Source organism: Phaenicophaeus curvirostris, chromosome 8 (assembly GCF_032191515.1).
Source record: "Phaenicophaeus curvirostris isolate KB17595 chromosome 8, BPBGC_Pcur_1.0, whole genome shotgun sequence".
NCBI classification, from domain to species: Eukaryota; Metazoa; Chordata; class Aves; order Cuculiformes; family Cuculidae; genus Phaenicophaeus; species Phaenicophaeus curvirostris.
Genome location: NC_091399.1, coordinates 5,590,253 through 5,606,627, shown reverse-complemented (window position 1 = coordinate 5,606,627; position 16,375 = coordinate 5,590,253). Strand labels below are relative to the sequence as shown.

The window sequence follows — 16,375 nt, the reverse complement described above, 5'->3', positions numbered from 1 at the left end:
TGGACCAGAGCTATAGTGATTATTGAATTAATTTATTTTCTCAGTTAATTCTCATAGCCTACCCAGGAAAAATTGAGGTATTTCAGCCTTCTGATATTGTAGATAATATGAGATACACAGGGCTTAGTTACACAAGCTTAATTAATTATGCTGTCTAAGTTTTGATAGTCCCAAGCTGACACTTGCACAGCCACTTGTGTGTCTTCATAGCAGTGTAGCTCAAACTGCAGTTTCACCTTTCTGCTCTGCTGTTGAGAATTGGAGCACATATGTAGAAAACTCAGAACCTTTGCAACAGCATGTTTTACACTGATAAAGTATTGGAACTAAGAAGCTACTGGTCCTGAGCTGATGTCCTCATGGTCAACTGAGCTCTGGAAGTCTCTGTTAAGTCAGGCTTTATACCGTGTGAAAGCTGGTGTCTTTCTGTCAGGCTTGAAGTCATGCTGAAAGCAAAACTCAATAAATGCAGATGATAATATTGAAAGACATTGGTTTGTGGATTATTATACTTAAGCAAAACATTTTACCACAAGTATGGGAATCGTGTGTAAATGCTCTTGAGAAAGAAGATCTGTTTTAAATTTAAGATGGAAACAAAATTTGGGAATAAGTTCAAATTTTAAAAATCTTTTAGTTAGATTTTTAACCCTTGGAAGTAGACTCAATGGAACAACTCCACAAAAGGAGTAGCAAGAACAAATGAGTTAGAATGTTCTAAGTTTGTTTTATTTTTTTTCCCACTGTATAAGACTGTGTTTAATAATGCTGGAATTAATTTCCAATTCTGTGTTTTGTATTCTGTTTAAGGAGCCTCCATATTTGATAGCATATCTTTATAAGCTTTACTGTCCCTTCACATCCAAAATCTGTCTGAATTGTAGCATCTTTGGTAGTGTTTTCCACACTATAGTTTGTATAGAAACTTCAGTCATTCCATTCTGATTGCTTTTTCTTTCCTGTTTGCCTCATTGTATCTTCAGCTCTGCCTTTAGAAAGCTCCACTTCGTCTTTTAAAGCTGGTCTAATTAAGCCTATAGCTAGAGAACACTCATCTAGCACATATATAGATTACAGCATCTAATTGCCTTCACCGGATTGCCCTTGTCTGATCCTGCTTTCACCTTTCGATACACCTTAGAAGCCTTGGAGAGGGTGAGACCACTGGCGTTTTGAAAGGGACAAGATTATCTTTTTGTTCCCCTTGTTCCGTTCTTGTTATACGACTATATCTCAGCTGTTTGCTGTTCTCTGTGGATAAGGGGTTTAAAGGCCTAGTATTAGCTAGACCCAAGGAAAGAGTGCTGCTGCCCACGAGGAGAACTTCTTGTAGGAACAGAAAGAAAAGAAGGGCTGTAAGATGCAAGACACAACTCCAAGCAGAGAACTGATCAGCTAAGTAAGACTGTGCCATATTTACAGTGTTTAAGACTTAAACATGAGAACAGTCTGGTATATTTGGTAGTCCTTATTTGAAGGAGCTGCTCAGCAGCTCAAGCTAGGGATAAGGGCATGCGCTGCGGGGGAGGCCAGCAGAAATCCCTCTAAAGAAAGTCAAGAGAGGGGAGCTCATGGTACGTGTGCCATGGCGTGACTGTGTATGTACTCCATAATAGGTATCAGGTGGCACATTACACAATGAGACTGTAGCTTACAGGTACAGGAACATAAATTAGTGTGCCCCAACTGCATGCACTTTTAACCCTTGTCTAGCTTGTTTTAAGCTGCTTATAGCTCTTGATTGGTAGCATATGTAAGTGATTTACGTCTATATTTGATACTGTTACTCTCCTGTCAGAGTATTAGATGTTTTAAATATTTTCTGACTGTTGAAGATATTGTGTACTAAGAATAATTCCTTACTAGTACAGCGTTACCAGTACAGGTAGTCCTTCTCATGTTGAAAATACCTTATAGTCACTTTCTAATTAATCTCAATTTCATACAACATTGGAGAACAGTTCACACAAAGTTATCCAATGTTACATAATATGTAATCCAAGAATTATTTCTATGGATGTGTAGTCCTAAATGTGAAAATGCTATGGCAGTTAATTCACCTTCTTCTATAATGATTGTTACTAATGCCAGTAAATTAATTAAATGAATATGTATTTATTCTAACAAGTTCTTTATGTTCTACTTAATACTCTACTTTTTGGTTTTTAACTGCAGAATCTTCACTTCTTTAATCTAAACATATTTATTTCATACTCAATAAATAATATCAGCATTTTTGGAGTGTTTCACCTGTAAATGCTATGTCCAGTCAGATGCAGTAGTTGTACGCTCTTGAGTTACATGGCAGAGTGGTTCCTGACATGAAGGAATCTAATCATACTCTTCAGTGAGAGAATTGTGTAACTGGCAGTTTGATCTGTTACAACTTGAATATCCAAATCGTGACAGAAATGTATTTACTTTTTCATTTAAGCTCTTCTAGATTTTATGTCTTTCTTCAATTCTACAAACCTTTTGAGACCAGAAAATCATAGAGCTATGATCTCTACCAACATGTGAAAGTTAATTGAGAAGGCTTGTTTTAATTTGTCCTGGTTGTTAAAATATTAAGTGTAACATGAAACGTGGAAAACAGTGGATCAAGTTCTAGGAATGGGTTTTCAGTGGTGATTATGCAATTTAGATTGTTCCATTAAACAGCTTCTTAGATAAGTTGAACTGAAATACCCTATAGCTATTAAAACATTTTAATAAGAACGTCTTCAGCAAAAGTTAACTCTTAAAGCTTTATTGGCAACAGCTTGCCTGTTTGTAAATTGTTTCTCAGGAAGATGCATTGTTTAAAATTCCATTTTTACAATGGACTTTCAATACGTTTGGGTTTATCATGTCCGGTTGCTACATAATTGTCCTTGCTCTTAAGAATTCTACAAAGATTACTTCTGTCATAAAATTCAGATTAACAAGAAAAAAGTATTTAAAGTGTTAGAAGAACAGAAGACTCTCTGATCTTATGGAGGAGTTCAGGGTTCCTCCTCAGTGGCCAAGACTACAACAGACACCGTTCAGTCATGTCAGAAACAGGGTGCTGCTAGGTTTTGCAAAGTCTTAGAAGATGCCACAGAGAATATTTTGAAGCTAGTATTGTTTTGCTTTTCCCTTCATCTGTTTGGAGACTTATTTCAGTTCTTAGGGCTTTTAATGTAGTCTTCCACAATAGTTAATTTTTAAAAGAAATAGTCTTTAAAAATTCTTTTAAAATAGTATGGCAAGTACTTTCATGTATACCAAAACTAAAGTAGCCTGGTTTAACTCAACTTGTCCCTAGCAGTTTCGGTCTGGGCGCAGAGGGGCAAGAGGGAGTAGATGTAACTGAATTATACTAAAATGATTACATGAACTACCCACGTGTCATCAAAAAATTTATTCTTGAAGAAATTAGGAAGGCAACTGCATTTTCTCCTGTCTAATGACATGGATGAATTGGGGTTTGGGTTCCTCTTTCTATAAGCTTATGGTATTTGTTATGTTTCTTTTCTGGCTGGAAACCAAGGAACGCCTGCCTGGTTGTATACTGTGCTATCTAGTAAGGTTTGAACTCTCTGGGGGTGAGGAGCAGGAGGAAAACTAGTCTGTCTATACCAGTGGATGCTGGTATGCTCCTATAGGAGTGGGTGCTCCTAGAGGAGGGGGAAGAGAGAGCATACATTTCTGACACTTGCTCCTCCTTGTAAACATACAGCTTTAATTCTACCCTTGCAGCAGACAAGTAGTAGTTGTCTGTTGCAATTCTTCAAAGACTGAAACTTGATTAGTGGACCAAAATCTGACATTTCTGCAGTCTTGGTGAAATGTAATGCCTTCATACTGTGTCAAACTCTGAAAAGAGATCCGGTGAGCTTGTTTTCCTTTTCCCCAGCAGATGGGCTGGTCTTACTTTCTCGCAATTATTTTGTGTATTTTATGTAGTAATGGCTTTTATTAGACTTCTGTAATGCTGGTAAGGAGGAAAAGCTGTTGAGTTCTTTAAGTTTGTAGTTTTATTACTGCATTTGACTGGATAATAGTGAACTACCACAGCGTGTTCCGTCATTTGCTTGCAGGAGTGTTTTTTCCTAATTTAAAAATACAGGTTAGACTACTCGGCCCTGCCTGAAGCTTTAAGGGTTTGTTCTCTTGCAGTCTAAGCATGTCACACTACCGCTCAAATTCATAATCCCTCCCCTGGGAGGTCAGCAGGTACAAAGGCTTTTCAGTTACTGCAGCACGTGCAACCTTTTTTGCCGTTTCAAGCAACACCTTTCTTCAGATTGCTTTAGATTGGATTCACAGAATTCTTGTGATCTTAGCAGCATACACTTCTAATTCAAAAATGGCAGATACAGGTAAAACAACTCTTGTAAGAGAATAGTTACTGTCTGGAAAGCGACTTTTTTTTTAAAAAGGCTTTTATTTGCATTATGTCTTAGATACAGGTTCAATTTACACAAACTCTGCACTACAGGCTCTTTGTGTTGGTTTTTTTTTTTTTAACTTGTATGTGTTGCAGACTGAAGATTCATCATATTAGATTGAAAAATGAAACTAATTTTCAGTTGCTTAGTTTTTGTTGATAGAGATGAGTCAGGAAATGGTCTCCTAGGTCTTTCTTAATGGATATCCGTACTTTTTAAGTACTACTGTACTGTAGTGTTTCTTCTCTATTTTATTGTCCTTCCTCCTTTAGTCATTGTGTTATTCTTGACATCTGTGATACTTTTGTTTTTTTCAGGAGCTCCGTTCAGTGTTTCTTTTGCTTTTCTCTTTCCTTCTGTGTTCTTAATTTTTTTTTTCCCTGTTTCCATCCTGGTGTCTTTGTTATGAGTTTTTTGGACAGACAGCTAGCAGTGTTTGGCTCCAGGTGTCATGTATACATGTCTTTGAGCAGAGACAGCTTTGAAGAACCATAACTTCTGTGAAATAAAAACTGCAGCGATGGGAAAACTTTCATATATAATAGTACAAATTTGCCCCTACTTCAGATCTCTGACTCCCTGCTCTGTAAGAGGGAAACTCATCTTTCCCTGGAGTTCTCTGAGCTACCCTCTAAGGATCTTTTGACTATAAGCAGAAATTTAGGCTTTAAATGTGAGTTCATGGATGTGATTATTGACATTAATTGACATGAATATATTCAGTGTATTTTGCTGAAATACACCCCCCGTCCCCCTAATTCTATTGCATGGGATATGTTGTTCTTAAATGTAAAACCTGTGTGGTAAGAGGGACTATAAAGGAAATATAAAGGAGACTTCTTTCACAGATAGGAAGAATCATTTACAAATGAGTGAAAACACAATGGCATTGCTACACTGCAGGGTTTAAAAGCATGAAATTGGTACTGTTTCTTAGCAATCATTGATGTAGACAGACCATTGCAGCTTAAAAATAAAAAGAAATGGGGCCCTCCACTTTATGAATTAAGTAAATACATATATCCGTTAAGTCAGTTGCTGAATCTGTTTCATTATTAGTAGTTACTGGTTTGACCCCAACAGCAAAGAATCTGATAATTGAGTTAGAAACAATTGTTCTGATAACACAGAATAAAAGGGGTTTTCCTATGGAAATTGTGATCTGCTTTGGTGGTGGAAGGTTTCAGGAAACCTTTGCTTTCCGAGGTTAAGGAGAGGGGGATATGGCAGTTCAGGTAAAAAGAGAGACATTAATTTTGAGAAACATGTAAATTGGGCATGTGCTAAATGAAACAGCGATGTTTATGCTGCTGCAGTATCAAGATAGTATCAGTTCAGGATAAGTGGACTTTTGGTCATAACGGAGTAGAGTATACATTCTAACAATCTAGTGGGCTGGGGGAAGCATACATGTGATTAATAACACTTCAGGCTCAGCGCTTACTTTTTTTTCCTCTCCCTTCACCCCCTTTAGGTAATATACTTGAAGAAAACACCAGAAGAGGCTTACAGAACACTTCTGTCTGGATCTAATCCACCATATCTTCCATTTAGGTATGTAAACATGAGAAATGGGCCTAACTTCTGTGGTTTAGAATTTGCTAAATATACATTTTCCAGATTGCCTTCCTAGAAAACGGTTTCACATCTGATACAGATGATATATCAAAATGGCTGATTTCCAGAAAAAAAAAATTATTACTTCTGGTGGAATTACTTGCCCTGTGTTGGAATAATAAAGCTATTTCCATTGATTTAAGTTTTAAATAACACTCCCAGTCTTGCAAACTGTCAGGCTTAGAAAATAGTTCTTAGCATGTTTGAGATTTAGCAATTAAAACTCCTCTTCATGGTGTACCGTGTTTTACTGTTTGGAAGTCATTAAAATCTTTCAAATAACCTGTTGCCTAACCCACTAGGCTTACATGAATCAGTTTTATACTGTTATATCTTCTCTGTTTTACAGAAAAAGTACTGATTTTCCAGTTACTTGGTTGCTTTGCCTTTCTGTTTTCAGTGAATCATAGGTGATTTCTATCAATCTGTCTTTATTCTCTGTGTTAAGGTCACATTGACACTTGGATCTGAGGAGTTTTAGCTATCATGCCTGTCTAATAAAGAGACTTTCAGATTTTTTTTCATGGTGTGGACTGTGAATACCCTTGTGCTTCATGAATGAAAATACCTCACATTATTCTTATGCAGACACTGGCAAAAAATGGCATCTGAAAGAAGGTCAATACCCCCTTTTGTAAGGTGGTCAGTGTTCTGCAAGTAGTATTCACTGTCAGCTGAGGCATTTGTAAATGTAGACCTATCTTATCCATATCAAATTCATCTGATTCCACAGCCACTCAGCAAAGGAGGATCAGATTGTCTCTTTCCTAGGAGCCAGATATAGTATAAGCTATGGGGATGGTAGATTTGTATGTGAAGACAAGTTTGACTATGAAATCTTAAACCATCAAACACATTATCAATAAAGGTATCAAATCAGTGATAGCTTTTATTGGCAGAAAGTGTATATGTTTACCTGGTGATTGGTAGCTTTTCAAAGCCCAAGAAGTTTACTGAGCTGTTGATATCTATAGTTTTTTTCAAGTAATTGTAAAAGATACTTGGTAAAATGCCTAAAAAAAATAAGTTATTTTAAACATGTCAGTGTGTTTTAACATCTCCAAATTCTATATAAAATACAGGAATGATGTTTTATGTTAAACAAAGAATGACATAGTTTTCTCCACATTTTAGATTCTTTGGTTCCTGATCTTTTCCCAGTTTGAAATAATTACTTTGGTCCTTTCCACAGAAGGGTCTGCTATTGGAAAATCGCTACAATAAGTTCTTTGAAGCGAACTCCATTATTCTGAGCATAGAAACTGTGTCAATACATTCTTCTGTCTCCTTATCATTTTGGGGTAGCAACAAGTGAAACGGTTCACTGTGGTAATTTCCTTTCTTCTGGGGATTACAATGTAGCATTTTAGTGGAGTATAAAAAAATCTGATTCTCCTTTTCTAATCAAATTCTCAGAGATTCAACTTCAGCAGGAGTATTTCTTTGATAGAAAAGCTTTTAATACTGAAGTGATTTAAATTTTTCACAATCTTAAGCTTAGCTTATTGAAAACTTGGTTAAAAAGCAGAACTGTCCTAGTAGTGGAGGACGTATGTTACCACAGAATAGCTGCACCTTGCTCCCTGATTAAGAACATTTACTGTTTGGAATTATAGTGAATTGCTATGTCTTTTGGTTCTTTTTTCCCCCACCGAAGTAAAGATTAAGGTGTGTAGAAAAGAGATTCTGACAAAGTGAACAACATTAGTTGTCAGATCCCAAAACTGTAAGGTGGAAAAACTTGAGAGGAATAGTGTTTGCAGAGGGGTCTCATATAATCCTGTTTGCTCAAACCGAAGACTACAGGACTTTGTGTTGTAGCCAGTTCCTTGGAACAATGATGATGGTAATAGCAGTAATAATAAGAAGAAAGTGCTATTTCTGCTTGACTGATAGCGAGTAGTGAAAGTGATTTCTTGTGAGCCTGCTAAGAACCACAGCAACGAGTAGGATACTAAACTCTTTAATTTTAAGTGTTAAATAATTATCAAAGCAAATATTCATGAATTTGAATTCATAAGATTCTTTTCCAAGACAGAATAGTTAGCTACTCTGGTATCAGTAAGAGAATGGTCGAAAAATGAAAGAAACAGCAAGATTTTCTGAAGATAGCTTCATTTCCTATAGAAACAGTGCTTCGTGATTCCCAGGGGGAACAGTACTAACTGAAAACATTGCCACCTTCAGTGACCAGCAAAGGGATTACTTCTTTTTTTTTTTTTTTTCTTTATAGTCAGGGTTGTCAAAATGATTACCTAAGTACAATTACTTCATTGTATTTCTCAGCTTCAGGAGAATAGGTCAATAAATGTATAGGCAGTCTTCTGAAACATTAACTCTTCTTGCAGTCTTTGTCTCTGTACTTTAAGCCCTGGGTTGCTGGGATATAAACATTTGGCTAAAAATAAGATTCCGGTTTTTTGGATTTTTTGTTTTTTTCTTGTGGTGGGTTTTCTGTGGTGTCGTCGGGTTTTGGTATGTTTTTGGGATTTGTTTTTTTTCTTTTTTTTCCATGCAAAGCTTTGGCTATTTTAGAGGATAGGAGGGAGGCAGTCTTCTTGAGCAGAGCCTTGCAGTTTCTAAAAGAAATACAGCATTACGAGCTTGTGCTAGAAGAATGAAACTTGTCTTAATTTCTTGAGTGTTCTTTCTTTTATAGTGCTGGGCTGGATAGCACTTATGTTTCTTTTGGTCCTGCTTTGGACTATGCCTAGTTTTGGCATGGGGTTAGAGCCTAAGATCCTGTTACCTGTGGTGTGGTTTGTGCTGCTGCGAAAGAAGGCTGTGGAATCTAGCTGTACAGGAGGCGAGACAAAGAGAAGCGAGGAAAGAAACTAAAGGTTCTGAGAAGATGGGAGTCTGGGTAAGAAATGGGGAGTCTGATGGGGGGGGAATATTTAGGAGCCAGATTCATAGGAAGAGGCTGGAATAGATAGATAAGGAGCTTAAGTATTGAGGCTGAGGAGAAGGGCTAGTAGCTCTGATGAGGGCCTGCATTATAGCCCTCTGGATTAGCTGGAAATGGGGAAGAAATAATTTGTTCCTCCTTCCCTGATTTTCCAAGGCCTTTAAGATGATTTTCTGTCCCATTCATTCTAAGATATTTCAGACCTCTCTGTTGTAAACCATAGCATGATACAGAGGCTCGGGTAAATGAAGCTGTGCCAGAAACAGTAGCACTGCCTTAGGTAGTGTATCTGCTTGGCACCAACACATACTTGGGAAGAAACAAGTTGGTGCTGTGAGAAAGTTTGCACCCCTTACGAATCTTTAGTGTCTTGAAAAGGACTAAAATGACTCTTACATACTATGAAAAACATAATCCAAATGTCTTAGCTCTTCCTTTCTATTCTGTGGTCTAGGAAGGAAATAATTTGAGATATTAATCGTTGGTACTCAGTACTTACTGACTTGAATTTATTCTTGGAGCCTAAAGCTTAGATATTATGTAACTTCTGTAGCGTAGGGCATCTGTGTTTGGATAGTTCAAATGCGAGAATTTATCAGTGAGCAATGATTAGTTAAGTGTTAGAGCTAGACTACTTAACAAGATTGTTAATTTGAAGTCGGAAGTGTCTTCTATTTGGAAAATAATAGACAGTTCTCAATTGGTAGAAGTGCAGGATTGTCACATTCTTCCTGGAGCACTGAGGTATGTTTACATGATGTGATCGCTGGGAAACTGATCTACTTTCATCTAGCTCGGTGACCTCAAAAAGCCTTAATCGGCTTAGATCTTCCACTGGTGTTTCATTTAAAGACAGCTTCAGCAAATATTGTTCAGGGGTGGAAGGAAATCAGAATGCCCCTGTTACAAGATACATGGATGTTTTCATGTTTTGTTTTTATAATAGAAAAACTAAAGACAAAGCTGGAAAATAAGGCGCTACTGTCTTTGAGAGGCTTTGATCTTATTTTTGGCTGATTTACTGTCACTTGGTGACGCTCTAGTCTCTTGAAGCTCTTGTACTACACCTTCTCACTTCCATTTAAGAAAAGGTGCTAACACCATTTTACATCATCATAAATGCCAGTTTCCTATTGTGAAACCAAGTTTTAGATTTTTACCTCAAACTATTCTGCACTGGCTTAACATTAAAGAGAAAAAACAATAGAGTTCAGTATTATAATGTTCAGTTCCCTGCATATGACGTGCATTTCAGAGCTAGATTTTAGTTTATAGCTTTTGCATTTTGTTTCTTTATTGGCAAGTGCTGGGGAAAGAAACTCTTTTGTTACTGACAGTGTTTAGAGGTTTGGTGAAAGGGAAAGCGCTGTGCAGTATTGAGGTCAGCTACAATAACTGTGAAATCGGATGTGGGATTTGCAGCTCTGTAATGCCAGCTCAGATTCACACTACATCTGTATCTCATCTCATTTTGAGAGCAAATAGAGTATTATCAGGTAATAGTTGGTAAAACACTCTTTGAAAACTGAAATGGTTATGCGTTTGGCCATAAAACACTGGAGGAATACTGTAATGAAACACGTGATCAGCAACAGAAATCAGAGCACCCACACTGTAAAACTGCAGGAGATGCCTGTATGTGTTCTGCTCTATTATTCTGATATGAAACAGCGTCTTCCTTTCTCTTCTATGCTTTTTTAAACACAGACACCTGAGTTCAACAAAGAGGTATAACATTTGAAATCCAAATAGCTCTCTTTCCTCTAATAAAACCACCTAAATGTTTTTGTATATGCATAAGTAGTCCTAGTAATTTAAAAATAACTACTGTCTTAAACGTAAGCAAATTCGTTTTCTGTGGGATAAGATGCTGACAAGTGCAGTGGACAAAGAAGAATAATTTTAAATAGGAAGAATGTCTAGAATTAAATTTCATCTAAAATATTACGTTTCTTCGAGGTTAGTAGAGGTATTTTTCCTTTAGAATGCTCTTCTTCATAACTGCTAGTGCTTGCATTTGATTTTTCTGTGATACGAAATATAGCCCGCTTGAAATCTATTGCATTTTTTGCAAGCTAAAATCAGTAGTAGTAATTATTGCTCTAAAACTTTGAACTACATCTGTCATTTGTAGAAAGAAAATGCAAGCTGGTGGGTCTAGCGCTATACGATTGACTTCTCAAGTCAAGGTGGTGTGAGAATAGCTGTATTCTTAACAGGATTTTTGTAAAGGTTAGTACTAGTTTGGACAGTATCCAGTGTTTTTATCTATGGTCTGGAAATTTATACAAAATCAGTAGGAAAGTCTTTTGACACAAAAAATGGTGAAATTGAACTATCTGTTCTGTGGTAGTTTTTAATTCAGAAGGATTCAGAAAATAAGATCAAATTTGTTTTTTAAATATTTACAGATCTTAGTGATTTGCCATGACTTCTGACTGATTTTTCTGGGATAGAAAAAGAACATGATAACTCAGCCTCAGCCTGGAGGAAATCATCTAAGTGATGGGGGGAAGATTTGTTTTGATTTTCCTTTTAATGAAGAAAGAATCAAAATAATTGCACACATACCTCTAGCAGGTCCTGCTAGACAAAAAGCTATTTTACTTCAGTAATTTCTTTAAAACATTCAGGAAATCAGGTCATGGTAGACTTTTTGCCTTTTGAGTATTTCAAGGCCTTTCTAGGCATGTAGCTGGCAGTAAGACTGGCGTTAAGCATCTGTCTGCTCTAATACTTCTGCAGAATGCTCTTTGAACGCTAAAGGAATCCTAACGCTTCTCTGAAATAATATGAAATAATCTATTTGATAGGAAGATTGAATATAAAAAATATCACTACATAAGTACACTGTGACTTTGTTTCATAAATAAACAGCTTTTTAAAATATTGCTTTAGTATTTGAAACAGCTCTCTAAAGTGCATTTTGTTGCTTGCTGGGTGTTCTGAAACTGGTAGCTTGGGTTTCAACTCCTAATACTGAGTCCACAAGCATTTGTCTTAACCTGTACTTCAGATATCTCTCTAGTATATCAATGGATCCAGCATGCAGAGTTTTCATGGATTATACTTCTGCCAGATTAACGTCTTTGTTCTTACACCTAAAATTTAATACCTGTGGATAGCTTAGCTTAAAGTTCTGGAGCATAAAACAATAAAGTTTCAGAATGGAGTTTGCATCTGGAATTGTTTCTAATCATCCAGTTGTGCTTTTAGGAACCAGAAAATTTTATATTTATATATACCATTTTTTTTCCTGGATTTCCCTTGCAAAACACCTGAGTGCTAAAATAAAAATTACTGTGACTTTAAAGAAAAAAGGAACTTTTATGATTTACTTGTGTTTTTTTTTTTTACCATGAGGTATTTGAGGGGCAGAGGGAGAGAAAGAGATTCATTATGGCAAGTTCTGATATAATATGCTCACAGTTCATCAAACCTTACGCTTTTCCTTGAAGCATTAGGTAGTATTAAGCTACTTCTTCCAGGTGTTATTTCACTGCTATGCTGTGCTATCATTCATATCTGGTGCTTGTTTATGATTTCATTACACTATTGCGTTCTGCCACGAAAGATAAACGAGATTGTGAGTTTTTCAGCTGTTAACCCAATATTTTGCATTTCCTTAAAAAAACATTAGAATACGGCTATTCTTTGAGTTTCTGGGAATTTGGGATTAGGTTTGACAGCTTTTTATTTGTTCTTTCCAAAACTTCACCTATTTGGTCTTTTGCTGGCTTTCAGTCTTTCTAGAATTTCACTGTGTGTGGATGGGGAGTGTCAGCAGCGCTGTTTTCTTCACCTCTTTCATGGTTAGGCACACAGCAACAGAAATGAGATGTTTGAGGCACAGATGATATCAGCACTGAATGTTAGCTGCCAGCACCCACGTGCACTCCACTGGTTATCACTTGTCTGTGGGAACTCTAGCTAAGAATGCCATACACCTGGAATTGTGATAGGCTTATCTTGTGTGTCTAGGTCAAGTTCAATGTACTCCCTTCCTCTCGCTTCTCTCTCTCGCTCTCATAGTGCTTCATATTAGTGGATTAGAGATTGTGTGCCTTTTTTTCCTCAGTATTGTTTTATGTCCTGCAGTATCAGATGCTAGTTGAAGATCTAATTATGTACATATAAATAAAATCAAAATTATATTCCTGTTATAGCAAAATAACATGTAATAGAGAATGCCCGCTACCATCTTATCTTAAATTCATATTTCTCTAAATACTTAATTTTGTGGTTTGCATTGATTTAGGTTTTATTTCTGTCAGCCCCTTCAGACAGTAACAGTTTTGTTGCAGCTTTTAAATATTTTCTGTGTTCCTATTGAGGTCTTAAGATTCCTTGCTCATAAGACTGTTTTTGTTTGCTGAGTGTTGCTGTGCTAGAATGATCTGTTATCCAACCTTGCCCTGTCAGAAATGTATTGTCTGTAAAGTTTATACTTTATAGCTTTGGTACATTCAGCTTATGTAAAGTAATGGAAATACTTTGTCTTTTAGTTTTGAAATATTTATTTGTTGGATTGAAGGTTTATTCACACTTTAGATTTCCATTCTAAAACATTTTTCCTAAGTATTTTTTAATAATATAATAGCTTGAAAGCTTTTCTAGAATAGCCTGCCTGTAATATAACATTACCAAAATTGTCTCTTTTAATTTTTTTAAATACATTTTGTATGATTATTGCTTGCTCAAAACTGCTATACTTTTTCTGCTCTTAAAGAATAAGTGAGAATACCCTAATGTTAAAGTACTTGGGATTGAAGGAGCCTATCGATATACAAAAATCCTTACTACTTAGAGCAAGTAGACTATTAAGAAAGTTTTCAGTGAAAGATCGAAAGTTTGAATGAGTTGTAGATGAAAGATGTATCTGGCTGAAACCTGAAATTTTGCTATTCTGGTAAGTTGCAGTTCTTAGCATTCTGGATAAGATAGCTTAGAGCAAAACTGTAAAAGATTTCTTTAATGAGTGAGGAGGAAATAATCTGCCACAGCAGAATATTGTTACAATGTAAACTGGTCTGAAGCACTCTTTGAAAAGTACTTTTTCTTTTTTCCACAATGCATTTGTTACTGTTATTTTTGGTGGTGTTATTTGTTTTTATCTTAATGTCTCTTATTACTTGGATATGTTTCACTTTGGGGTATCCTGTGATCTTTTAAAGAGAAAGTGTTATTTTTGTAGTAATAGAACTGAAGTTAAGTAATTTTAAATTTTAGTAATATCTGGGTAATTTTTAATTACATCCATAGTTAGGCGTCAAAGTGGGAGCCTGTAAATGAAATCCAAACTACCAGTCTGTTTGTCTTTCCTTGTTACACAGTGTAACTCACTTAAGACTTGAATAATGTTTGAAGTTTTGCTTTATTTGGTGCTATCCTTACACAACTGAGAAAGGATGCAAAGCTTGCTCTGCCAGGATGGCATAAATAATTTAGAAAAAGTGAATGTAGTTAGCTGATGTAAAATCTGCACTTCAAGTACTTTGCAGCATATAACTGCATTTAGGCTGAGCTACATCTTTGGTAGGGCAGTGCTTTAGCATGACCAGGCTTCTAAAAAGGTGTCTTCTTTGAACATTAATTCAGAGTTCTTAGAGAGGATTGAATACCTTGAATATACTTTGTGTGCACCTTTTCCCTGAGGTCTTAAAATAATTCTGTGTTTATTAAATTAATTTGTATTAAATCTACAGGGATGCTTCATTTGGGAACTGCACGTACAATCTTACAATCTTGGACTGTTTACAGGGAATAAATAAGGTAATAACACTTGTCCTTATCAAAACAGATTTGATTAGATTTTTAAAAAGTGAAGGAAAATACTGTTAAAACACACTAGAAAATCTCTTTTCAAAGCAAAGTGTGTGTAAGTGAGTAGTATGCTGTCGTGAAGCCTAAGCTACTGAGAACTGTGTTTGAGTAGTGGCAGTGGAAGAAGGTTGTACTTCTACTTCATACTATACACAAATCATTAGTACAAAATTGTCATATTTAATAATAGTAATCAAATACAAAACTTGACTTCTTTCAATCCTGTAAATACTGTCTAATGTAGCCTAGTGAACTTCATTCTATCAGTGGAATGTGTATCAAAACCAAATCATGAAATACAGGCTAGACACAGTACTATATTCTGTAGATAACACTTTGCCTAGGTAGTATGGTGAGAAAATCGGAATATCATATTAAGTATAGAAAATCAATAATGGTCTATATTTTATTATGTCCAACTGTATGAAAATGTATTCAGCGTATAAATCATTGAGTGAATATATCACAAAGAGGGAATTTCATTTTTGTCATCTGCCCTACAGTAAAATAACATACATAGTGGGGTGGGGAGAATGAATTTTATGATCTAAGTGATATGCAACAACCTTATGTCTGATCGTAATGTCTGTGAAGGGGAAATAATGAGCCTGACATGTTTTCATGGCATTGTTAGAGTTTTTGTTGTCTGTGTTGTCAATCTGTGCAAAATGTAATGTTGTCTTAATGTAAAGGGTTCCGTAAGCCAAAAGCACAAACACTTAATAATTAGTTTTGATTCTCAAAAACAGTATTATAAAATGAGATTATATATCGTATTTCAGAATAAACTGACACCTTGTTGCCTTTTAGGCCTTGCAGCATGGATTTTTTGACTTTAAGACATTTGATGTGGATGAATATGAACACTATGAGGTTTGTACATTTAATAATTAGTTGGATATGTTTGGCTTACCTAAAATAAGTTAAAGCAGACAGTATCGCACAGCTTAAAACATGCTGGAAAAACATTTTAATTCAGGTAAAAGCCACCGGTCATACGTAAGGTATGTATGTCCAAACATGTATGCAGTATGTGAAAAATGGGCAGGATGAATATCCCTGCCATTTCAGGGCATCACATTTATAGCTCTACTGTTTCCCTGTAGCCTTTCAGGTTTCTGGGACCTCTTTCATGCTTTCCTAACTTTCCCCCACAATACAGTCCAGGGTCTGTCAGCAGACTCACAGGATCTCTGTTTTCTTTGAACACTTGTTGAGCTTCTTTTTGAGATGCTATTAGTCCCAAATCAATGATAATTTTTTATAGCCACACAGATGAGCAGATTTTGAGCTTTTTTTTAGTAAGGATGCGTTATATGGGGATTCCAGTAATGAAAATACATGCAAAGTACTTCGCTAATGAAATCCCAGAAAGCTAACAGATGTCATTCATTCTTCTGCTAGCTTTATTGCAACTTAAGAACAGGTACTCTGGATGACTCTAGGTGCTTCTAGCATTGTTCTGTAACATGCCTGCCTTTACCTGCCAGCAGCAGACAGTTATTTCAGGCTTCATTGCTGCAGAGAACCTTTAAAATACGCCCGTGCTGCACTGGTGAACTGGGCTGAACAGAGGAAATGGCAGGCGCGGAGGTGTATGTACTTCTGGTCC

At 36.2% G+C, this 16,375-nt stretch overlaps 1 protein-coding gene across 1 annotated transcript in view; it reads left to right on the top strand.

The window, feature by feature from the left end:
• CDC14A (cell division cycle 14A) overlaps positions 1–16,375 on the top strand; it is a 57,910-nt gene that overhangs the window by 19,386 nt on the left and 22,149 nt on the right. Inside the window, 3 exon segments of the mRNA XM_069862203.1 lie at positions 5,890–5,969; positions 14,646–14,712; positions 15,574–15,636. Coding sequence (XP_069718304.1) covers positions 5,890–5,969; positions 14,646–14,712; positions 15,574–15,636 — 210 coding nt within the window.